Source organism: Pristiophorus japonicus, chromosome 12, assembly GCF_044704955.1.
Source record: "Pristiophorus japonicus isolate sPriJap1 chromosome 12, sPriJap1.hap1, whole genome shotgun sequence".
Classification (NCBI taxonomy): Eukaryota; Metazoa; Chordata; class Chondrichthyes; family Pristiophoridae; genus Pristiophorus; species Pristiophorus japonicus.
The window spans coordinates 29,749,368-29,775,745 of NC_091988.1; the positions used below are offsets into that span (position 1 = coordinate 29,749,368).

Genomic DNA, 26,378 nt, shown 5'->3' on the forward strand with positions numbered 1-26,378 from the left:
CTCTTCCTATTGACCCGCTGGCTGGGCAGGCTGGATTTCTTGGGTATCTGAAATGGGAAAGGCACAAGGGTAGGGTTGTGGTGAGGGGAGAAAGGAAAGCAAGAGGTGCATGCTTACACCATGTGCAGATTGTAAATCAAGAGATTTGGGATGAGGGGCAAGTGGGATGTGAGAAAGAGAATAACATATGAGGATGCTGGCATTTTCTATTCTTTCTGTCCTGTCACTGGCCACAGGCTCAGCCTTGCCCCTGCCAAGAATGGCCGGCACCGTCTCTTCCAAGGAAGAGAGATGATGCAGGCGAGCCTGTCCCCGCCAGGTAAGGTCATCTGGCACCAGTTGTGTGCGCCACCTGTTTCCTGTAAGAGAAAGGGAAGTGTGTCAGTAAGTGTGGTGCAATGTCTTTGGGCAATGTGCCTGTCATGATTGAATAGCTGACTGTGTTCAAGCTGTGAGATGTGGGCAGCAGTGGTACGTATGTGCGGGCGAGATGAAACTATGAATGTGCAGTATGAGCTGTCTTTGGTAGAGATTATTGGTAGGTGATTGATGGGAGGGTGGTACGTTGAGCAATGTGTGAGGCTAGTGGTGCAGATGCTGGGCTATGGCATTTGAAGATGAATTCACTGACCTTGACCATTCTTGAGAGGCCATTAAACTTCTTCCTGCACAGAGTCCAGATCCTCGGGGTAACACTGCTGGCATTTACCACAGTGGCTTCTGCTCCCACTATAATTTTGTCTGTTGCCTGGAGGGCCTCCTGGCCCTTTGTGAAAAGACGACATCTCTCCTGAAGTTGACCTCCTGGACCAAGGCCTCCACTGCTGCATCCAAGAACCTTAGAGCCCTTTCTCTGACCTGTTGAGCCATTACTCAGTCTCCTTCATTATAACACTTGCCTCCACAACCAGTTCCAGCAACTGTTTCAGATAGAAGGCACCTCCCCTTTAAGATGTGCAGACTGCCTTTAAGAAGTGGAGGCAAGCTTTAATTGGAGCTAGCCTCGCACGAACTTGGGCCCGGCTGAACACTACAATCATGTGCTGCCTGCAGTCCTCCGAACGGGTGCGGGTTGCTATCACATTGCGATCCATGCGCCTGTTTTCGGGAATACTGAATTTCTAGGCCATAGAATGTACAATGAAATGATTCAGATTGCACATTTTCCCAGTTGTGAACAGAACTGTAAGAGCTTTTTGAATAAGGAAAGGTCATTCGTGCTGAGACATCTCTGGTGATTTGTCAATGACCTTAATTCTAGCTGGCAGGGTGGGGTTGAATGCTTGTTGCTAAAAATCCTTTTAGAACTAAAAATTACTGCATTCTAAATGTGAGAGATTTTTTAGCTGCACGCTGCAAGTGGGTGTTTTCAATAGAAATGGATATTCTAAGTAAGATTTGTTAGCCGGATTAGGAAGATTCAACTCCCAACAGATCAAGACTGAGATGGGAAGTGGAATCAGATTGAGATAGATGGCATAGACAGTTTGGAATATGGAGCCAAGGCAGGCCAATAGAGTTGAGGTCGAAGATCAGCCATGATCTCATTGAATGGCAGAACAGGCTCAAGGGGCTGAATGGTCTACTCTTGTTCCGATGTTCCTATGCTTTACTGCCCTTATGATCCAATAATTGATTCATTTCAACTCTCATTTCTCTGCTCTCCCTTTCTATCCTGAATGTCAGCGTAGAGTAATACAGGTGTTACTGAGTGCTCTCTGGTACATTACCCATGGCTATTCAAGCAGATAGTAAGTGTGAGTCTTGGAGACATCACAGCCTAGCCCTATCCTGTCTGCTGAGGCTGACATTTTGGTAAAGCAGGATTGGCTGGTAGACGGCTTTCAGCTCCAACATTTCAGTATCCCGGCAGCAGTATTCTCCCGAAGCACCAGCTCACTCCACCTACATGGTCCAATTTTCACCAAGGTGCTAAGTCCTATATCTCAACTGTGTCACTTCAGGAGGCAGTTTGCAGAAGCGAGGCACTTCTCTAGGAGAAGGTGGAAAATTAGAAAGAGGGACATTTCCACGCCAAGCCACACTTCTTTGCCGGACTCCACCTTCGCCACAGTTAATGTTAGCTTGAAGAGACAAGGCCAGAAAAGTGCCAAGAAAACTGAGGAATTTTCCCTCAAATAAAAAAAATGAATAAATATCCGAGCATCACTGAGCAAGAGAGATGTATCAGTGCTTGTTCATTTTCCAGAGAATTCACTGGTCCTACAGTTAAGATCCGTACATATCAATATACAGACTTTTTTATATGATCATATTTATTCTGTTTAACTGCAAATCTGCTTGATAGACAGATTTGTTCCCACTACAGGATAATACAAAACCTGCTTTGTGGTTGGATACATTAAGCCACAGAGTGGCTGGGTTTTGAAGATGATATGATCTATGAGTGGAGTGGAATTCCCCACTGCTGCAATGTCTAGACCATGGCACTATCAAAATTCTGTAAAGATAAGAAAACAATCCGCCACCCTCGTCTGGAGAGAAATGTCCTTTTTGACCAGAGACGCACTTTTAATCAGACAGTGAAATAGCAGATGCTTAAATGTCTGAGTTACTAACACAGACCTTGTCTGATTTAGGACCCTGCTTCATTGTCTGCCAAAACCATTATCATCATCATAGGCAGTCCCTCGGAATCGAGGAAGACTTGCTTCCACTCTTAAAATGAGTCCTTAGGTGGCTGTACAGTCCAATATGGGAGCCACAGTCCCTGCCTGTCACAGGTGGGACAAATAGTCATTGAGGTTAAGGGGTGGGTGGGACAGGTTTGCCGCACGCTCTTTACGCTGCCCGCGCTTGATTTCTGCATGCTCTCAGCGATGAGACTCAAGGTGCTTAGCACCCTCCCGGATGTACTTCCTCCACTTAGGACGGTCTTTGGCCAGGGATTCCCAGGTGTCAGTGGGGTTGTTGCATTTTATCAGGGAGGCTTTGAGGGTGTCCTTGTAACGTTTCCTCTGCCCACCTTTGGCTCATTTGCCGTGAAGGAGTTCCGAGTAGAGCGCTTGCTTTGGGAGCCTCGTGTCTGGCATGCCCATCTCATTCGTTACTGATTTAGTTTGTAATCTATGAGTTGGTTGTATGGGCACCACATAGACTCTATACAACAAAACACCAGGGTATGTGTAGTCTTCAGAGGCAAGTGGAGATAAGATTGGCAATTCAAAATGACTCATAGATTGGGCATTCAAAGTTTATTTTGGATCAAGTTGCTACAAAGTTATTTGTTTCCCACTATTTTAAGGAGTGGAGGAAGATTGAAAGTTTTTTTATTGTTTTAAAAGTCCTGGTCGTTCTTAAAATGTGATTTTTTTTTTGCTGGAATGTGTGCTTTGTATTTTCACCTTGCTGATCCATCCCTCTTACCATTGAGTTTTGGCTTTGTGATTAATAGGAACTCAGGGAAAAGAGTAAAGTTGCACAAGCCCTTGTGTTTGTGACGTCTACCTGTGCAGAATAAACTTCAGCAGTTCCACAGAGGGTGGGAGGGAAACCTTATTTTTAACAGTCGGATTCTTCAACTCCTGACAGAACATCAGGAAAAACAGACCTTGTAAATAGCACAGGTCACTGCATTTTAGACGTCTTGGTGAAACATCTGGTACACTGGTAATACAATACACCTTTGACTTTCACTAAATACTGCTAAGGAGCTTTGTCATGATATGACTCGTGAGCTAGCAAGCACTGCCAGATCAAAAACATTCAGTTAGACCCTGTGTAACTGTGATTGGCTAATGAGGAGGGAGGGGGCCAAACCATCTCTGTGTTGAGTTTAGTCACTGCCTTGTTTTTCCTTGGTATTTCTAATTGTTACTCTCAGTATACCACTAAATCCCCCCAAGGCAGGTCAGTTACGGTATCCTCTGCCACTCCCCACACAAGAATGCTATCGATCGTTCCACTTCATGCACCTCTTCTGTCGCAGCTGACTATCGCTAGCTGCCCCCCCCCCCCCTCGTCGACTCCTGGCTAGGCACCGTCAACACTGGGTAAATTCAGAGGTGTTAAATACATAAAAATCAGACCGCTTGTAGGGGATTTGTTCTTTAATCCAACTCCACTGTCCGATTGCTGCTGATGTGGCTGCTGCATGTTCTGCCATCTGATTGCTTAATCTATCCGAAATCGCAGGGGAAAGATTAACATTGGCTGCAATATAGAACCCGCCAGTGCAAAGTCCTGCCAAGTAAAGTAAACTTTCAATTTGAAGAACAAACTCTGGGGTTACTCAGTGAGTTTAGTCATTCAGTAGCTCTGCCACAGAGACCAGGAAAGTTCCACATTGAACGCTTGGTCTGTGCTGAGTTAGTTAATCTCTGGCAGGGTCCAAGTGGGTATGTTACAATTCTGCCTCTGATTAGAGGGGGAAATAAGGCAAGTTCCGGGCTCCTGAACCCCATCCAGTGATCCCCCCCCCCACCCCCCCCCCCACCCAAAATGCTTTGTGTGCATTGGATGAGAACAGGGTTGGAAACCGCTGTGGTGCTCCTGCAGTCAAATAACCTATCAATATTTATTGCCGCCTTTAATATGACAAGTGAAACTTTGCATTTGAAATTTGATATCGCTTGTTTATTTTGTGATGTATTCTGCATGGTTGGGGCGATTTAATCCCTTTTCTTTATTTATCTGAGTGAGAACACAGGAGCACAGAAAAGGTTAACTTAGAGAAAGGAAAACTAGGAAGGATTATACCATCATGTTCGAAAAATGCCAGCTGAAATTTAATGCGGACAAGACTGAAGTACTGCACATTGGTAAATAAAATGGGTGGCGCACGTATCCATGAATGGGACTGAAATAGCTATGGATAAAGCTGGAAGAGACCTAAGAACTGTAGTAGTCTCAATGTTCAAATGTCCAACCAATCCAGAGCAGCAATCAATAAGGCCAATAGGATATTGAATTATAAAGGCAAAACAGTAGAACACAAGTCAGGGCAAGCATGATCAAATGGCGGAAGGGTCGAGAACCAGAGGACACAGATTAAAGGTGATTGGTAAAGGAACCAAAGGCGACATGAGAAAAAACATTTTTTACACAGCAAGTGGTTAAGATCTGGAATGCACTGCCTGAAAGGGTGGTGGAGGCAGAATCAATGATATCTTTCAAAAGGGAGTTGGATAAATATCTGAAGGAAAAAAATTTGCAGGGCTAGGGGGAAAGGGCAGGGGAGGGGGACCAGCTGAGAGTCGGCACAGGTTCGATGGGCTGAATTACCTTCTTCCGTGCTGTAACCAATATTAGGGGCTGAAATTGATGGCCTTACCGCCCACTGCCGCCGATATTCCTCCTCGAGATGTGCCCAGTGCCAATTTCCATTTGGGCTGGAGCGGGCAGGAGGGGAGAACCGCCGGTAGCCTCCCGCTGACGTCAGCGGGCGGCCAAGTGGTGCAACTGACCTCCCGCCCGCCGAGATGCCAGATTGGTGTGGGCGGGAGTCGGCGCCAGAACGGGGGTGGACCGCTGTGTGGAGGCTGGTCTGTCCCCAACGGTGAGTGTGAAGAGCTGAAAAAAACAGTTAGTAAACAATTTTAATATTTTTTCTTTGCAGTGACTTACCTTGATGGGGTCCCCTGAAAGTCTTCCGCTGTTTTTTTTTTAATGCTTTTTATTTGCAGCTCTTCGGCCCTCAGTGGGCCCGACTCCATCCTCGGTGGCACTTGGGCAGCAAGCACCTTCGCTGCCGAGAATGAGACTCCCGCCCACTGCCGCTCAGACGGACAGCGTAAGTCCCTCTTTTGCCGCCGGGCAATCTTTTTGCCAAAAGACCCCACCCAGTGTACCATACCTCGGCGGCCATCAGCGGTCCTTTGGGCGGCCTTGGGCAGCCCTTGCCCTTCCCCAATTTCAGCCCCTATGATTCTATGATTCTAAATGGTACAGAGCTCTCATCAGCCCACACCTTGAGTAGTGTGTCCAGTTCTGGATACCAAGAGAGACATTCAAGCGCTGGACATGTGGCTGGTCCCTAGTGTCAGAGGTCCGAGTGTCAGAGGTCCGAGTGTCAGAGGTCTTAGTGTCAGAGGTCCGAGTGTCAGAGGTCCTAGTGTCAGAGGTCCTAGTGTCAGAAGTCCGAGTGTCAGAGGTCCTAGTGTCAGAGGTCCTAGTGTCAGAAGTCCGAGTGTCAGAGGTCCTAGTGTCAGAGGTCCTAGTGTCAGAGGTCCTAATGTCAGAGGTCCTAGTGTCAGAGGTCCTAGTGTCAGAGGTCCTAGTGTCAGAGGTCCTAATGTCAGAGGTCCTAGTGTCAGAGGTCCTAATGTCAGAGGTCCTAGTGTCAGAGGTCCTAGTGTAAGAGGTCCGAGTGTCAGAGGTCTAATCTATTAGGAAGGCTGGAAAAATTGGTGCTTTTCAGCCTTGATAGAAAGAGATGAGATTTTTATGGAGGTATGTAAGATATTAAACAATATGGAAATCCAGAAAATTAGATTGCAAGAGCAGAACAAGGGGACTTGGGTTCAAACTGGTAAAGGACAAATTTCGAACCGATATCAGAAAGTTTTTCACACAAAGAGTGATCAATACATGGAATGGACTCCAGATAGAATACTGTCAGCAAAAACCCTGGATTTATTTAAGAAACAATTAGATGCTGCAGTGGAAGGTCTTCAAGGTGTTTTGCATGGATGGACTGAATGGCCTTCCTCATCCATTACTATTGTATGGCTATGTGTCAGCTGTGGCTCAGTGCGTAGCACACTCGCCTCTGAGTCAGAAGATTGTGGTTTCAGAGACTTGAGCACATAAATCTAGGCTGACGCTCCAGTGCAGCGCTGACGGAGTGCTGTACTGTCGGAGGTGTCGTCTTTGGGATGAGACATTAAACCAAGATGCTCTCTCAGATGGACGTAAAAGATCCTGATGTCCTGGCTAATATTTATCCCTTAATCATCATAACAAAAAAACAGATTATCTGGTAATTATCACATTGCTGGTTTTGGGAGCTTGCTGTGCGCAAATTTGCTGCCGCGTCTCCTACATTACAACAGTGACTACACTCCAAAAGTACTTCATTGGCTGTAAAGCGCTTTGAGATGTCCGGTGGTCGTGAAAGGCGCTATATAAATCCAAGTTTTTCTTTCTTTTATGTGATCATATGAGTAAGCGAGGGAGGTTTAAATAGCAAATGGTTAATTTAGACATGGTATATTATGCAAGATCTTTAGTAGCAATAAGTCCTGTTTCAGAGATGTTTAGTGAAAGATGCAATTTAATTCCATTTTAGCATAAGTTTGGAATATTTGGTACTCAATATAAAAATCCACCCTCAAGCCCAATGGAACAGTCTGCTTATTTCAGAGTCTGCTAGATTGACTTTCTCTGAAAGATACAATAATTTGCATTAATTTTATTCATAATACTGTGCTGTGTATCTCTAAATATGCAGGACGGATTTGTAAGACAGATTTTTAATATCTGTGATCTTTGGTGTACTCTGAAAATGTGCCACTTTTCGTAAGTCTACTTATTTAATAATGTGTCCTACTCAGTGAGATCACTTCAGTCGTGAATAACAATTGTTTTTTAATTATGCTCCTCAGATTCCTATAACAAATTCTGTGTGTGTGAGGGAGAAAGCGAGAGAGCGCAGGGTAGTCCAGCCCTAGGCCCCAGGCCCCACATCGCCCCTGATCCCAGCCCTCAAACCCCTTCTAACTCAGTGGTTTGAATTTTGTAGGCCTGGAAGTTTTGAAAGAGCTGTTTTTAGAACTGCTGGTGGATAAATCCTAAATCAGAACACCAAGATCTGTTGGTATCAACAACTTGGTATTCATGCAAATAATGGGAACATTGATTTATACTTTATATGTGCCCCTGAAGCTCCATGGTACACATCTATACAGCCATAAAGTCAAAAACCTTGGCATAGAGGAAGGAATGGTAACAAGTGCAGTGACACAACATAGAGCATACATATGAATAACAGCCACTTTGGCAAGTTACTGGAGTGTGTACTGCTTCCATGGAACAGTATCCCTATAAAGAGTCGATATCTACGGGATGGGAGAGGAGGGAAAAGAAAACTGATGAGAAGAGAAATTAAAATAAACTTTGGCACCTAACCATTCACATTTTAGTAATTGTCAGCTGTTTTTGTTTTACAGTATCAGCCGTGGTTCAGTGGGTAGCACTCTCGCCTCTGAGTCAGAAGGCTGTGGGTTCAAGTCCCACTCCAGAGATTTGAGCACAAGTATCTAGACTGACATTTCAGTGCAGTGCTGAGAGAGTGTTGCACTGATGAGAGGTGCCGTCTTTCGGATGAGACGTTAAACCGAGGCCCTGTCTGCTCTCTCAGGTGGACGTAAAAGATCCCATGGCACTATTTTGAAGAAAAGCAGGGGAGTTAACTCCGGTGTCCTGGCCAATTCTTATCTCTTGATCAATATAACAAAAACAAATTGTCTGGTCATAATCACATTGCTGTTTGTGGGAGCTTGCTGTGCGCAAGTTGGCTGCTGCGTTTCCTGCATTACAACAGTGACTACATTCCAAAAGTACTTCATTCGCTGTAAAGCGCTTTGAGACTTCCGGTGCTCGTGAAAGGCACTATATAAATGCAAGTCATTCTTTTTTGATGATTAAACTCATACTGACGATGGAAGGACAGAGGGCAGTGTTCCATGCTGTATTTGAGAGAAGCCTGCCTTTCCTAACTCCACAAAAAGAATCTAGCAATTCAAATGTGTTTTCCTCATGCACCACTATGCAAATAGAAGCAATACTTCAGTGCTACATAAACATGCTGTGATTATTTTGTGCCTCTTTCTATCCTCTTCAAATGTAACTAGCTCCCCATAAACGGAACCTGACCCTCCCAGTTCACTGTTTTCCTCCAGCTCTAATCTTAATGATCTTAGTAAGGACGCACCCTCCATTGAACTGTTCTGTTCAACCGTCTAATCAACATTATAATCCCCACAGTTCTTTTAATTCTCTATTTTCCGAAGTCAAATAACACATAATGATATTCTTGCCATTATCCTTGAGCTTTTAGAGTGCAAGTTTGAAAAGCACGACGCTTCAAGAAAATCATCTGTTTAAAAGATGAAGTTATTGGTGCCTTTCTGTTTCGCAATAAACAAATACAGCTGCAGTACTATCCCTGTCCTGGTGGTGGCAGCTTTGAGCTACGTATATCAGTTTTCAGCAGTACCAATAGCAGGAAATTGGTCATAAAGAATCGTAAAAGTTACAGCACAGAAGGAGACCATTAGTCCCATTGCACATGTGCCAGGGTTACATCTTCAACTGGAGCTATCTACTCTAATCCCATTTCCCTTCCTTTTTCTTGTATCTTTTTATATTTTTCCTTTTCAAATACTTAGCAATTCCTTTTTAAATGATGTTATAGTCTCTGCCTCATTGTCTTTTGTGGCAAATACCTGATTTTATGGCCCAACTTACCAATTCACCAACCAGTGGAAATATACTTTCACTTTTTTCCCTCTCAAAATCTTTTATATTTTTGAAAACCTCAGATTCTACCACTTAATCTTATCTGATCTCGTGGGAAGGGAGGACCTTGAGACAATCACTATCACTAGGGTGGTAGTGCTGGACAGGCTAATGGGACTCAAGGTAGACAAGTCCCCTGGTCCTGATGAAATGCATCCCAGGGTATTAAAAGAGATGGCGGAAGTTATAACAGATGCATTCGTTATAATCTACCAAAATTCTCTGGACACTGGGGAGGTACCAGCAGATTGGCAAGCAACTAATGTAACGCCTCTGTTTAAAAAAGGGGGCAGACAAAAGGCAGGTAACTATAGGCTGGTTAGTTTAACATCTGTAATGGGGAAAATGCTTGAAGCTATCATTAAGGAAGAAATAGCGGGACATCTAGATAGAAATAGTGCAATCAAGTAGACGCAACATGGATTCATGAAGGGGAAATCATGTTTAACTAATTTACTGGAATTCTTTGAGGATATAACGAGCATGGTGGATAGAGGTGTACCGATGGATGTGGTGTATTTAGATTTTCAAAAGGCATTCGATAAGGTGCCACACAAAAGGTTATTGCAGAAGATAAAGGTACGTGGAGTCAGTGGAAATGTATTAGCATGGATCGAGAATTGGCTGGCTAACAGAAAGCAGAGAGTCGGGATAAATGGGTCCTTTTCAGGTTGGAAATCTGTGGTTAGTGGTGTGCCACAGGGATCGGTGCTGGGACCACAACTGTTTACAATATACATAGATGACCTGGAAGAGGGGACATAGTGGAGTGCAACAAAATTTTCAGATGACACAAAGATTAGTGGGAAAGCGGGTTGTGTAGAGGACACAGAGAGGCTGCAAAGAGATTTAGATAGGTTAAGCGAATGGGCTAAGGTTTGGCAGATGGAATACAATGTCGGAAATTGTGAGGTCATCCACCTTGGGAAAAAAAACAGTAAAAGGGAATATTATTTGAATGGGGAGAAATTACAACATGCTGTGGTGCAGAGGGACCTGGGGGTCCTTGTGCATGAATCCCAAAAGGTTAGTTTGCAGGTGCAGCAGGTAATCAGGAAGGCGAATGGAATGTTGGCCTTCATTGCGAGAGGGATGGAGTACAAAAGCAGGGAGGTCCTGCTGCAACTGTACACGGTATTGGTGAGGCCGCACCTGGAGTACTGCGTGCAGTTTTGGTCACCTCACTTAAGGAAGAATATACTAGCTTTGGAGCGGGTACAGAGACGATTCACGAGGCTGATTCCGGAGATGATGGGGTTACCTTATGATGATAGATTGAGTAGACTGGGTCTTTACTCGTTGGAGTTCAGAAGGATGAGGGGTGATCTTATCGAAACATTTAAAATAATGAAAGGGATAGACAAGATAGAGGCAGAGAGGTTGTTTCCATTGGTGGGGGAGACTAGAACTAGGGGGCACAGCCTCAAAATACGGAGGAGCCAATTTAAAACCGAGTTGAGAAGGAATTTCTTCTCCCAGAGGGTTGTGAATCTGTGGAATTCTCTGCCCAAGGAAGCAGTTGAGGCTAGCTCATTGAATGTATTCAAATCACAGATAGATAGATTTTTAACCAATAAGGTAATTAAGGGTTATGGGGAGCGGGCGGGTAAGTGGAGCTGAGTCCACGGCCAGATCAGCCATGATCTTGTTGAATGGCGGAGCAGGCTCGAGTGGCTAGATGGCCTACTCCTGTTCCTAATTCTTATGTTCTTATGTCCTCCATCTCACTGCAGCCTTTGACATCGTGGTACACAGCATCCTCTTTCAACATGCTCCTCCATCGTCCCGCTGAGTGGGACTACCCTCACTTGGCTCCACTCTGACCTATTCAATCATAGCCACTGCGTCTCCAGCAATGGCTACTCTTCCTGAGCGACCCCCCCCCCCCACCCCCGCACTCAGTTACCTCTGGAGTCCCCCAAGGATTTATCCTTGGCCCCCTCCTCTTCCTCATCTGCATGCTGCCTTTTGGTGACGATACCCACAGACATGGGGTCAGTTTCCACATGTACACTGATGACACCCAGCTCTCCCTCTCTAACCCTCTCTCTTTCGCCTCCACTGCTAGGCTCAGATGAGCTGCAGTTTCCTCCAGTTAAACAATGGGAGTACGGAAGCCATTGATTCCAGCCCCAACTACACACTCTGTACCCTCCCCAGCCATTGTCTCAGGCTGAACCAGACTGTTCACAGTCCCGGCATCCCATTCGACCCCAAATTGACTTCAGACCCCATATATTCTCCATCAAATAGACCACCTACTTTTATCTCCATAACATCACCTGCCCCTGCCTCCGCCCATCTGCTGCTGAAGCCCTCATCCATGCCTTTGTCACTCCCAGACTTGACTATTCTGATAGACTCTCGCTTGTTGGAGATAGTCATTGTCTGGCACTTGTTTGATGCACATGTTACTTGCCACTTATCAGTCCAAGCCTGAATGTTGTCCAGGTCTTCTTGTATGCGGGCATGGACTCCTTCATTTTCTGAGGAGTTGCGAATGGCACTGAACACTGCAGTCATCCCCACTTCTGACCTTATGATGGAGAGAAGGTCATTGATGAAGCAGCTGAAGATAGTTGGGCCTAGGACACTGCCCTGAGGAACTCCTGCAGTGATGTCCTAGGGTCCTGATGATTGACCTCCAACCACTACAACCATCTTCCTTTGTGCTAGGTATGACTCCAGCCAATGGAGATTTTTCCCCTGATTCCCATTGACTTCAGTTTTACTGGGACTCCTTGATGCCACACTCAGTCAAATGCTGCCTTGATGTCAAGGGCAGTCACTCTCACCTCACCTCTGAAATTCAGCTCTTTTGTCCATGTTTGGACCAAAGCTATAATGAGGTCTGGAGCCGAGTGGTCCTGGCAGAACCCAAACTGGGCATCGGTGAGCAGGTTATTGGTGAGTAAGTGCCGCTTGATAGCATTGTTGATGACACCTTCCATCACTTTGCTGATGATTGAGAGTAGACTGATGGGGCGGTAATTGGCCGGATTGGATTTATCCTGCTTTTTGTGCACAGGACATACCTGGACAGTTTCCCACATTGTCGGGTAGATGCCAGTGTTGTAGCTGTACTGGAACAGCTTGACTAGAGGCGTGGCTAGTTCTGGAGCATGTCTTCAGCATGACAGCTGGGATGTTGTGGGGGCCCATAGCCTTTGCTGTATCCAGTGCGCTCAGATGTTTCTTGATTTCACGTGGAGTGAATCGAATTGGCTTCTGTGATGATGGGGACCTCAGGAGGAAATCGATATGGATCATCCACTCGGCACTTCTGGCTGAAGATGGTTGCAAATGCTTCAGCCTTGTCTTTTTCACTCACGTGCTAAGCTCCGCCATCATTGAAGATGTGGATATTCATGGAGCCGCCACCTCCCGTTAGTTATTTAATGGTCCACTGCCATTCATGACTGGATGTGGCAGGACTACAGAGCTTTGATCTGATCCGTTGATTTTGGGATCGCTTAGCCCTGTCTATAATATACTGCTTCCGCTCATCCATACCTCTGCTGTTAGTATCCTATCCAGAAGCAGATTTCATCCCTGCTCGTGGTGATCTACATTGGCCCCCTGCCTACCAGCAACTCCTATGTAAACTTCTAATTTGTGTGTTTAAATCCTTTTATGGATTCGCCCCTTCCTATTTCTGTAACCTCCTCCAAGCATGCAACTCCGCGCCCCGCATGAATTCTCGGTTACACTGACTGCCCTTTCATTCATCCCCCATCCCTCTGACCCTCCATTGATGGCCGTGCCTTTAGCCATCTAGGTACTGCCTCAGGCCTCGGGCAGTACTCCGGCCATGGGCCCCCTACTCCCATTCACATCCTGCAGTAAATGACATTAGTGAGCTAAGTCACAGGGCACTATACTGAGTATGCATCAGGTCAAGGTCAGGTCAGGTCAACATCTCGGGTTATGTTCTCATTGATACTACGATGGCACTCATTTAATATTTTATTATGTTTCCAAACAATCAAACCAACATCTTGATGAAACTCTGTATAAACAGTAAACAACAACACTCTAATTTTAAAAGATCCTTACATTTTGAAACTAAATTGACAATGACAACAATTTAGAACAAGGCAGCGCAATTTTTTTGGAAGACCATCATTTGTCATTTGCATTTCATTTTCTTCACAGAGGCAACTACAAGTATAACATTCCATTGGTCTTTTCCTAGATTTTTGTCGGCTAAACACGTCAATGATTTCGAAAAGTCAAGTCCTCTCAGTTATCATCATCATCATCATCATCATCATAGGCCGTCCCTCGGAATCAAGGAACACTTGCTTCCACTCTTAAAATGAGTCCTTAGGTGGCTGAACAGTCCAATACGAGAGTCACAGTTCCTGTCACAGGTGGGACAGATAGTCGTTGAGGGTAAGGGAGGGTGGGACTGGTTTGCCGCACGCTCTTTCCACTGCCTACACTTGATTCCTACATGCTCTCGGCGCCTGCCGTCCAAGTGCCGCCGGGGATGAAATCGGGCCCAAGGAGGGTCGAAGTGGTAAAATAAAAATCACCTACAAAAAAAACCCCACATCTGCCGACCTTCAGGGGACCCCATCCAGGTAAGTGCCTGTAAAGAAATAATTTTAAAACATTCCACTTACCTTTTTTACAGGACCATGACACTCACCATTCAGGACAGAGCAGCCTCCACGCAACAGTCCATCGCTGTCCTGCCGCCATTCTGCCGCCGACTCCCGCCCGCATGAATATGGGAGCTCAGCGAGCGGGAGCTCAGTTGCGCGACTCGGCTGTCCGCTGCCATCGGCAGGCGCTTCCCGGCGGCTCTTCCCTCCCGCCTGCTTCAGGCCACGTCGAAAGTGGCACTGTGTGCGGTTCGAGCAGAGGAATGTCAGCGGCAGTGGATCGCCATCGGCGGCAGTGAGCGGTATGTTCATCAATTTCGGCCCCAATATGACCATCCACACAACCAGTGCCTGCTTGTCTAGTGCACATCACTATCACGGCTTCTCTATGTTGGCGGCTGTTTTCGTGAGATGTAATCCTCTCACCTCCATGCTTCCAGTCATTAAACCCATGAGTAAAGAGGCACCTGTTCATGCTGTGACCTTGCAAGCAAAGCAATATATTCTACCATTTGAAGGTGAATATCAAAGCCATGTTCGCTCCACAAGTTCCACTGTCAGTGGGTGCACACGTGTGAAGAAGGACTTCGAGCAGTATCGGCGACATCCTTGGCATGAATCACGCTGGCGTTTTGGAAATCTTTATCACAGCTTCGGAAGTCCTCACTACCTTTTGCAATCCAATGGCTTTGCATGTTTTCTGAGATATTGTCTCCCCACAGCCCAATGTCACTCGTAAGTTGCGCCTCTTTCAGCTCAGTTTGCGGCAGTTGGTTTTCATCTTCTTCAACTTCTTCAACTTTGGAGCTCCAACTTGGCCATCTCCAGGTCCGCTGCCTCTAGTGGTTTCGTTGTTGGAGTTGATTGCACAGCGTCATCTTGGCCTTCATCTTCATGATCTTGAGTTTTTAGTTTAAGCAGTTTAGCTACTTCTCGTCTCTTTTGCTCCTCGCATAGCTGGTGCTCTTTCCATTTTTTCGACCCCGATTTGTGTGTAGAATGCATCTCCAGAAAAAGGGCATCTAGAGTCTGTTTACACCAAGTCGAGAATAACATTCGCCTGAGCCCTTGCGGCTTCGCTCCGCTCTTGCTACATCACTTATGTCAATACTGTTTACCCTTACCCTTAATCCGACCCTGTATGGGCCCCACTCTAGGCTTGGGCCCCGGGCGACCACCCCCCCCCCAACACCGCCACTCCTTAAACCGTCCCTGTGTCTAGGTCCCGTGTTCTGGATTCCCTCCCTCCCTAAACCCTCCCTCTTCTCTTGTAAGACCCTTCTTAAAACCCACTACTTTGACCAAGCTGTTGGTCACCCCTCCTAATATTTCCTTCTTTGCTTCAATGTCCGTTTTTTCTTATTACACCTCTGTGAAGCATCTTGGGACAATTCTCTATGTTAAAGGTGCTATATAAAAACATTAATTGTCAAGCCTTTTTTCATAACTGTAATCTATTATTCCCTGATAGTATTCCAGTGAGTCTTTGCCGTACCTTTTGCTGAACTCAAAACGATGTATTTTGTACCTGTTGATCTCACATGGGATTGCTTGTGAACAATTTTTCTTTTGACAATTAAACTGCCTCTGCTATTTTTCTCCCTCCACAGTTCTTTGTCTTCCCCTCTTTATCTCTCCACCTCCCATACACATCAAATGTATTTTCAGCATCTGCCTGTCTCCAACTCTCACCCTTTTTCTCTCCCTCTCTCTCGTTCTGTAAATTTTTCTGTAAACTATTTTCCTTCAGCCCCTGTTCTCACACTGTGTATATTTTTCTCACTGATTTATTCAGTTATTACCTTTGACCTTCTCACAAGAATGCAGTGGGACACGAGGCCTAGTGTGGACTTCACTGTATCTCCATCTTGAGCCAAATATTCTTTGTGTGGCTGTCATAGTGGATTCAGAACCCTGAACCCAACCATTTCTGGTACGCGACTGGACCTCCGGGGGAGAAGGGGTTTGTGCGTCACTAAGCAGACACAAGAGGGGGAACTAGAAGTTTTTTTTTATTGGAACAGAGATTGTGGTGCACTTTTCCTGCAATAAATAATCAGTGTTTATGACGACAAACATGACAGAGCTCAGGCCAGGAGGAAGCTGGTGCTGGAAGCCAGGGACTGAGGCTATGGCTGAGGAAGCCCATTCATTACTTGCCAACAATAAACTGACGTCTGCTGCCATCTACTGAACAAAACAAATCCAACAGTACCTGTTGTAACAAAAGTGAAGCATTTTAAAATCAATAATGGATCTGGACTTGGCTTCTTTCTTTCTCTAACTATGGGGTTAAAAGCCAGATTAAAATGATCTGGCTTATTATGATACAGTGGCCCCAGAATATTGCCATTGGTCTAGGTTTTGTGTTGCTCTATTGGAGTGTGTCTCGACTGGCTCAGTGTCCCCCCGCACCCCCCCCCCCCGCCCCCTCGACCACAGAACTGTGCCCCCACCCCAGTCAGAGGGACATGGTGATTGGTCAGCAACAAAACACCAGGTACCACTTAATATTCAGGGACTTAGTGGCCGATCCAGTTTACTTTTCAGTTTACTGAGCAGTGTGATAATTAAGCCTGTCACTACCGTAAATCTACAGTATGTCATTGCTCCTCCTCTCTTATCCATTTACTGGTTAATAAATCGCAAACCTCAGCGAGGCTGATCCCCAAATTGGGGTGCCAATTCGACCATTGTGCTGTTGATAAACTCAATGAAAAAGTAACTGCAGATCCCTCTGCTGGCAGATACACAACACTCTGGCAGGCCATATATTTCAGGCTGCCAACTACGAACCAAGTTTATTAAAAAATAAACTCCTTTCGAGCAGGTAAGGTTGAGAGGAGATTTGATAGAGGTGTTCAAAATCATGAGGGGTCTAGACAGAGTAGATAGAGAGAAACTGTTCCCATTGGTGGAAGGGTCGCGAACCAGAAGACACAGATTTAAGGTGATTGGCAAACGAACCAAAGGCGTCATAAGAAAAATCTTGTTTATACAGCGTGTGGTTAGGATCTGGAATTCACTGCCTGAAAGGGTGGTGGAGGCAGATTCAATTGTGGCTTTCAAAAGGGAATCGTATAAGCACCTGAAGGAAAAAAATTTGCAGGGCTACAGGGAAAGGGTGGAGAGTGGGACAAGCTGAAGTGCTCTTGCAGAGAGCAGGCACGGGTTTGATGAGCCGAATGGCCTCCTTCTGTGCTGTAACCATTCTATGGGCCCAATTTTGGCCATGAATTGCATCAATTTTTTTGGAGTAAGTTGTTTGTTCTGGCATGAGTCAAAAAATGCCATTTTCCCCCCAAAATTTGCTCCAGAGTAAGTCAGTTAGGTATGATTTTTTTTAGTTCCGTTTTCTTTTCAAAAGGGGGCGTTCCCAGACACTTAACGTCAGTTTTGGCCATTTATGCCACTTTAGCCAGCAAAATCTTACTCCAAATCCACTTAGGTCAGCGTATGTGGCCAGCTCTGAAAAACCTTGCGGGCAGTTAAGAAATCGGCGCAGGTTAGTACATTTAAAGCACCAAGACTTACAAAGCACTAAACAAAACACAAAAAGTAATAAGCAATCAATCAATAACAAATAAAAAATAGAAGTCCTACCTTTATACATGAATCAAGTTTTTTTTTTAAAGTTCTGCCCCCCCCCCCAGAAACCACTCTTTCTTCCCCCCCCCCAAAACTCTCCTCCCGCCCACCCCCCTCCCCCAAATCAAAACTCTCAAGCACAACCATCAATGAATAAAGAATAAAACTGAAGTCCTAGCTCAGCCCGGGAACTCAGCGGGTGGGCCGGGGATAGGGTGCGGTGAGATCAGGGCGTCCCTTCGGCCTGGGATAGGGGCTGTGAGCATCGGGTTCTGCTCACAGCCTGCAGGACACGCTGGGAGGGCAGGAGCATGCGCGCAGACTTCATTGCGCATGCGCGCAGGTGCCGGCACAGTTTTTGGCGCTGGCCTGTTGCTCCGCCCCCCACTTCAGAATGCACGCCACGCTGGGTCTCCGGGGACTCGGAAGAGCAGCCAGGATGGGGCGACTTTTTTCCGGCGTCGTTTCCAGCGCGCGAAAAAAGGGGTTGGGCAAAATTGAGCCCTATGATTCTAAAATTACCAGGTGCAAAATTCAAATAACATCAGAAAAATGAATAGTGGTCTAACTTAACTTACACAATTTGTATTAAAAATAATAAGTGTTTCAAAACTTCTCTGAACTTGGAATAAGGTCTTAAGAAACTCTTGTATGTAAACTCGAACAATGTTTCCATTTGCCTCAGCTTGTCAGCTGCATGACAAAGCAGGTATTCATTAAACAAACGTTGATCTGGGAACTTTAATAATACTTGCTCACAAACAGACTGAGACAAAGGCGGGTCTAACATGATATCTTCACAATAGACAAAGTTGCAATCAACACAGAAACTATACTGCAACACATGCGAGATCCTTCTGGGAAGCGTATGATTTAATTTCAACCAAGGAAAGATATTGCAGATGCTGGAAATCCTGAATAAAAATAGAAAATGCTGGAAATACTCGGCGGCAATGTTCCCTTTAAGCTGAGCGGCCGCGTGGCTCTTGGGACCTCCCGCGCAGCCAGCTCACGGATTGTCAATAGGGAAAACCGCGTATGACAGTATTTTGAATGGGCCGCACGGCCCCTTAATGGCTACCCACCCCCCAAAAAAAATAAGAGTGAACATTGCTTAGCAGATCAGGCAGCATCTGTGGAGAGTTAAGATTTTGGGTCCTTCGTCAGAACCAGCAAAAGTTAGAGATGTAACAGGTTGTAAGCAAGTACAGAGACGGGGGAGGGGAGGAAAGAACAAAAGGATCTGTGGTCAGGTGGAAGACAGGACAAAAGGGATGATGGTGCAGGGTTACAGGTGATAATGGGACAGGTAAAGAAACTAAAGATGGATCCAGAGGAGGTGTGAATAGTTCAGGGTGACTATTTGTACTAGTTTTTTGTGTATCCTTCTGCGCACGTGCGCATTGGACTCCGCCCCCTTTTTGAGCACGGGCCCTCGATTCGGTCGCGCATGTGCAGTGCGATGTACGAGGAGGTCGGAAGTGGGAGCCAAACCACGAGCTGTATGGAGTCCGCTGCCGCTGGAGCTGGATTTGCTTCTAGCTTTTGCATTATTTGGAACATTCGAGGTAGTGGGAAAGAGAGAGAGAGCGATGGGGGGTTGGAGAGAGAGAGATGGGGTGTTGGAGAGAGAGAGAGATGGAGTGTTGGAGAGAGAAAGGAGGGGGAGCTGTTTTTTGGCACATGTGCATCGCACGCCGAAAACCGGTTTTAGCGATACCTTCCCTGGTCTATACACACTCCATACAGACCTGGGGAGGCTGGGATTTCAGGGCCATCAAATTCTTAAGGGGCTTGACAGGGTTAATGCTGAGAAGATGTTCCCCCTTACTGGGTCGATCATTTAGGACTGAGATGAGGAGAAATTTCTTCACAAAGCACAAATTGGGTCTGTGACCTTTTTAATCTAACTACTTAGTACCACCACTCTTGTAATTGAAGAGAAAACACCAAGATCTGTAAGACTCCTATTAAAATGATCAGCTGTGATTGCCCTGATGGTATAATAGCCTGTCAACAATTACTGTCTAGCTTATACATGAAGGAAGACAACTTGAGCGAAATAACCCCATGGTGGCCTGCATCTACAGAATAATAACTCAGTAACAATTTATGCCTTCAAAAGAGGAGGGACGATTGGAAAAATGTATTGGCCGGAAAACTTATGTCCAGACATTTTACTGATACTCGTGGTGAAAAGAGAGAGAGTTGGGGTTTTTTATATGTACTGCAAAGGATCAATCACAGAGCCAGAAAATATTTGGTGATATGAATGTGTCCGTCAAATTTTGGATATCCTTTGTTTCATGTGCATGCATCAAAACCAATTATGTCAACAAATCTCATCATAATTATAATAATCATATGTAACACAAAATACACATTTAAATCAAAGTGGGTGCACGACAGTTAGCAATCAGCAATGTTTGTGCCATCAAAATATGGCACGCTGTGACTCCAAACTATTAAATATTAATACCTTTATATTTGATGATTTCAATACCAAGCTTTATGTTCTAGTTATACAGGCTAAGTTGCCAGTTAATTGCTATTATAAGGAGTTATGAGTTACCACAGTCTCCCAGAGATTTGCTCAGATGTCTTAATGAGTCAATTAGGATTTTTCCGGAGTTTTTCCTGAATTGCCGCAGTTTTTTAGTTCTGTATTTTTACACCTCCATAGTATGGGGATGCCTCACTGGTGTATGTGTTGCACTGTTTCTGGATGGGGGTCAACTGATGGACTTTTCATGCACTTTCTTTCATATATTTGTAATCCAGATGTGAACTATTTATAATTTCGAAGAAGAGCAGGGGAATTCTCCTCTCAATCAGCATCACTAAAAAACAGATTATCTGGTCATTATCACGTTGCTGTTTGTGGGAGCTTGCTGTGCGCAAATTGGCTGCCTTGTTTCCTACATTACAACAGTGACTACACGTCAAAAGGTACTTCATTGGCTCTAAAGCACTTTGGGATGTCCGGTGGTCATGAAAGGTGCTATATAAATGCAAGTCTTTCTTATTTTTTTCAATTTAAACATTTATAATACACTAATGTTACTATATACATTGTGGTCTTCTTATTTGGGCATCACCTTTCTATGACTCACAGTCACACCTGCCACTTGTAGACTAGTGGAGCATCACCAGTTTCAGATCCCCATACCTGTATCTCCAGCATCACTAATACACTGTGGGGGAAAGTTGCTTTGACTTGCCATGGGCAAAGCCACAGGAGATGCATGAGTTATAAATAATATTTATTTGTACTTTTCTTGCAGAGGTGTGGGCGTTGAGAACAAGCCAGAGTTACAGCGAGTGCTGGAATACAGGCGGAGGGATCAGCAGATTCGACAAAGACGGGAGGAAGAAGAAGCACAGAAAATGAAATCTCCTTTTGAACTTCAGCTCCAGAAAAGACAACAAAGACTAGAGCAGGTTTGAATGAGCAGATGTTCTGGGGCACTCCTCATGGTTCTTATATTAATAGTTGTTCTCACATGCTCCCTCTCAAGTCTCTTTGGTCAAAGTTAGATCATGTGACCACTTTTCGTCCGCTGGAAGGCTGGGTCAGTCTTAATAGAAGAGGAACAAATGAATGTGACTTTACTGTGGGTCAAATTAATTTGCCTTAGACTTACCTCAAAGCATCTAACATGCCTAGTAACATATTGCATACTATGTTAATGGGATTGAATTGAATGTAAAAACAAATCTGCAGTTTGTAACTGCTTAAAACAAGCCAGATGGACCACAGTGTTTTTATTCAGTTACCCGCAAACATGCTCAAAAATGTTTTTTTCTACCTAGCAGGCTCTCCTAGCTCAGGTCTTTGCAATCTGCTCTCTCTCCAAATTCTGATTCTGTCTCTGTCGTCCTCTCCACAGCATCTCCTCTACCATCACCACAATACAAGAGAATGCGAGAGAGATAGAATCACAGAATCATAGAAATTTACCGCACGGAAGGAGGCCATTTCAGCCCATCGTGTCCGCGCCGGCCGACCAAGAGCTATCCAGCCTAATCCCACTTTCCAGCTCTTGGTCCATGCCTTGTAGGTTAGGGCACTTTAAATACACATCCAAGTATATTTTTAAATGTGGTGAGGGTTTCTGCCTCTACCACCCTTTCAGGCAGTGAGTTCCAGACCCCCACGACCCTCTGGGTGCCCCCCATATCTCCTCTAAACCGCCCCCCCCAATTACTTTAAATCTGTGTCCCCTGGTCGTTGACCCCTCTGCCAAGGGAGACAGGTCCTTCCTATCCACTCTATCCAGGCCCCTTATAATTTTATACACCTCAATCAGGTCTCCCCTCAGCCTCCTCTGTTCCAAAGAAAACAGACCCAGCATCTCCAATCTTTCCTCATAGCCAAAATTCTCCAGTCCAGGCAACATTCTTGTAAATCTCCTTTGCACCCATTCCAATGCAATCACATCTTTCCTGTAATGTGGTGACCAGAACTACACACTGTACTCCAGCTGTTTATACCAGTGTTTTATACAGTTCAAGCATAATCTCCCTGCTCTTGTATTCCATGCCTCGACTAATAATGGCAAGTATTCCATATGCCTTCTTAACCACCTTATCTACCTGGCCTGTACCCTTTAAGGATCTGTGGACCTGCACTCCAAGGTCCCTTTGTTCCTCTACACTTTTCAGTGCCATACCATTTAATGCGATGGAGACACAAACAGAGAGACATACACTGACACAGACAGCGTGAGATTAAGAGAGAGCAAAACATACAATAAAACAGAGAGCAGGAAAAAAAAGTTGATAGCAAGTATGTGACTGGGGAGAGGGTGGGATGGCGAAGGAGCAGATAGGTGTCTCAGGAATTAAGGATATAAAAAGGGCATTTTTGTTTTCCGTTATAAAATCCATATGCCCAGTATAAGCGAGGAGCTGAGAGTTTTACTGAGAGTGGGGCAACCAGGCGGGGCCAGGGAAAGCTTTGCTGATTGGCTGCAAGCAACGACAGCCAGGACCATGTATACAAGGAAGCTTTCTCCCGGGTCACCAGCAGCAGAACCCCAGAGACCAGTCGCCCATTCCAGGGAACTCCCAGGCAGTGCGGGAGGGTAGGCAGCCCTGGATTAGTCAGTTACAACAGCAGATCCAATCACATGTAATGAGATGCAGCTTTCGCAGTTTAAATGTTTGTTTGAAAGAAAACTTAAAAGTAAATCAAGAAATTGCTGATATATTTGGCAACTGGCCAGAAGTAGAAAAGACAACAAATACATTGTTTAGGATGCTCATTGCCACCTTTTACATTATTAAATTCAATTTAAAACATCCAAATTCAGAAAAGATGTGAATCTCCTGCAGAATGTTCAGATGTAAAATATTGGCTGTCCGATTTGAGTCTGTTTCTCAAGTTGTTTGGCCTCTGTTAAGGGAGTACCAGTACAGTTATCCAATTGGTTCTTAGTCAACTACAATGTCAGTTTCTGCCCTTTCACTATGACATCCCACAAACATGGTAATGGCCTAGCGCAATGCTTTTTTAACTGCTTAAAAAAAGAAAGAACTTGCATTTATATAGTACACTTCACAATCACAGGATGTCCCAGAGTGCTTTATACATATCTCGGGAGCCTCCTATCAACAAGAGCAGGCATTGACGACGAGATCCAACACCGCCTCCAGTGCGCCTGTGCAGCCTTCGGCCGCCTGAGGAAAAGAGTGTTTGAAGGCCAGGCCCTCAAAACTGCCACCAAGCTCATGGTCTACAGGGCTGTAGTAATACCCGCCCTCCTGTATGGCTCAGAGACATGGACCATGTACAGCAGACACCTCAAGTCGCTGGAGAAATATCACCAACGATGTCTCCGCAAGATCCTACAAATCCCCTGGGAGGACAGACGCACCAACATCAGTGTCCTCGTCCAGGCCAACATCCCCAGCATTGAAGCACTGACCACACTTGATCAGCTCCGCTGGGCAGGCCACATAGTTCGCATGCCAGACACGAGACTCCCAAAGCAAGTGCTCTACTCGGAGCTCCTTCATGGCAAACGAGCCAAAGGTGGGCAGCGGAAATGCTACAAGGACACCCTCAAAGCCTCCCTGATAAAGTGCAACATCCCCACTGACACCTGGGAGTCCCTGGCTCAAGACCGCCCTAAGTGGAGGAAGTGCATCCGAGAGGGTGCTGAGCATCTCGAATCTCAATGCCGAGAGCATGCAGAAATCAAGCGCAGGCAGCGGAAAGAGCGTGCGGCAAACCAGTCCCACCCACCCCTTCCCTCAACGACTATCTGTCCCACCTGTGACAAGAGTCTGTGGTTCTCGTATTGGACTGTTCAGCCACCAAAGAACTCACTTCAGGAGTGGAAGCAAGTCTTCCTCGATTCCAAGGGACTGCCTATGATGATGAATTACTTTTGAAGTGTAGTCACTGTTGTAATGTAGAGAAATACAGTCATGTTTTAGTGATGTCGGTTGAAGAACGAATGTTGGTGAGGACACTGAATGAACTTCTCTGCTCTTCTTCGAATAGTTCCATGCAAAATTTTACATCCGCCTGAGAGCTGGCCGGAGTCTCGGTTTAACGTCTCATCCAAAAGACGCCAACTCCACCTGCTCGCACCTCTCCCCTGTCGTTCAGCTTTTGCGTCCGTGTCTGGATTAAGACTGTGACAAGGTCTGGAACTAAGTAGTTCTGACGGAACTGAGCATCAGTAAGCAGGTCACTGATGGCACTTGATGGCACTATTGATAACTCCTTTCACCATTCTGCTGATGATTGGAGGCTGATAAGGCAGTAATTAGCCAAGTCAGATTTATCCTTTTTGAGGATAGGATTTGGGAAATTTTCCACACTGTCGAGTAAATACTCGTGTCTTAGCTGAGCTGGAATAACTTGGCGCGAGGCAGCTCGTTCTGACAATACAGCCAGAGTGTTGTCAGGATCCATAGCACTTTTTAATGTTGCAGGAAGTGACATAATGGCTGAACATTGGCATCACTGATGGATGGGATAATTGGAGGAGGCCAAGTCGGGTCATGCACTTCTTGCATGTGGATGAAAACATTGTCAAATAATTCAGCTTTGTTTCTTGCACTGACCTGCTGGACTCCATCATAGTCGTGGATGGGGATGTTCATGGAGCATTTCTCCTCCAATTAGTTGCCTTGATTTATCCACCACCATCCCCGACGGCATGAGTTCGAGTACAGAGCTTTGATCCATTATTGTGGGAATGCTTCGCTCTATCTAGACCGTGCGGTTTTTGGTGCTCAGTGTGCAGGTAGCATTGTGTATTGGCTTCACCAGGTTGGTGCCTCATTCTAAGGTCATCATCATCTTAGGCAGTCCCTCGGGATCGAGGAAGACTTGCTTCCACTCTTAGCATGAGTTCTAAGGTGGCTGTACAGTCCAATATGAGAACCCCAGTCTCTGTCACAGGTGGGACAGATAGTCGTTGAGGGAAAGGGTGGGCAGGGAGCCTGGTTTGCTGCACGCTCCTTCCGCTGCCTGCGCTTGATTTTTGCGTGCTCTCGGCGACGATACTCGAGGAACTCAGCGCCCTCCCGAATGCACTTCCCCCACTTAGGGCGGTCTATGACCAGGGATTCCCAGGTGTCAGTGGGGATGCCGCACTTTATCAAGGAGGCTTTGAGGGTGTCCTTGTAACGTTTCCTCTGCCCGCCTTTGGCTCGTTTGCCATGGACAAGTTCCGAGTAGAGTGCTTGCTTTGGGAGTCTCGTGTCTGGCATGCGAACTATGTGGCCTGCCCAGCGGAGCTGATCAAGTGTGGTCAGTGCTTCAATGCTGGGGATGTTGGCCTGGACGAGGACGCTAATGTTTCTGCATTTGTCCTTCCAGGGGATTTGTAGGATCTTGCAGAGACATCGCTGGTGATATTTCTCCAGCGACTTGAGGTGTCTACCGTACATGGTCCATGTCTCTGAGCCATACAGGAGGGCAGGTATTACTACGGCCCTGTAGACCATGATCTTGGTGACAGTTTTGAGGGCCTGGTCTGAGGGCCTGCACTAGCGCACTGGAGGTGATGCTGGATCTCGTCGTCAATGCCAGCTCTTGTTGATAGGAGGCTCCCAAGATAAGGGAAGTGGTCCACGTTGTCCAGGGCCACGCCATGGATCTTGATGTCTGGAGGGCAGTGCTGTGCGGTGAGAACAGGCTGGTGGAGGACCTTTGTCTTACTGATGTTTAGCGTCAGGCCCATGCTTTCATACGCCTCGGTAAATACATTGGCTATGTCCTGGAGTTCAGTCTCTGTGTGTACACAGACGCAGGAGTCGTCCGCGTACTGTAGCTCGACGATAGAGGTTGGAGTGGTCTTGGACCTGGCCTGGAGACAGCGAAGATTGAACAGCTTCCCACTGGTTCTGTAGTTTAGTTCCACTCCAGCGGGGAGCTTGTCAACGGTGAGGTGGTGCATGGCAGCGAGGAAAATTGAGAAGAGGGTTGGGGCGATGACGCAGCCCTGCTTGACCCCGGTCCGGATGTGAATTGTGTCTGTGATGGATCCGTTGGTAAGGATCACGGCTTGCATGTCGTCGTGGAGCAGGCGAAGGATGGTGACGTATTTTTGGGGGGATCCGAAATGGAGGAGGACGCTCCATAGACTCTCGCAGTTGACAGTGTCAAAGGCCTTTGTAAGGTCGAAGAAGGCCATGTGTAAGGGCTGGCGCTGTTCCCTGCATTTTTCCTGCAGCTTG

The 26,378-nt window shown here is 46.0% G+C and overlaps 1 protein-coding gene across 11 annotated transcripts in view; it reads left to right on the forward strand.

Annotated features, from left to right (window-relative positions):
• Nucleotides 1–26,378, forward strand: part of LOC139276706 (protein FAM107B-like) — a 270,434-nt gene that overhangs the window by 232,949 nt on the left and 11,107 nt on the right. For all 11 annotated transcript variants that reach the window (XM_070894681.1, XM_070894687.1, XM_070894689.1 and 8 more), the window contains one exon: nucleotides 20,963–21,119. In XM_070894681.1, coding sequence (XP_070750782.1) covers nucleotides 20,963–21,119 — 157 coding nt within the window. The remainder of the gene's footprint in view (nucleotides 1–20,962; nucleotides 21,120–26,378) is intronic.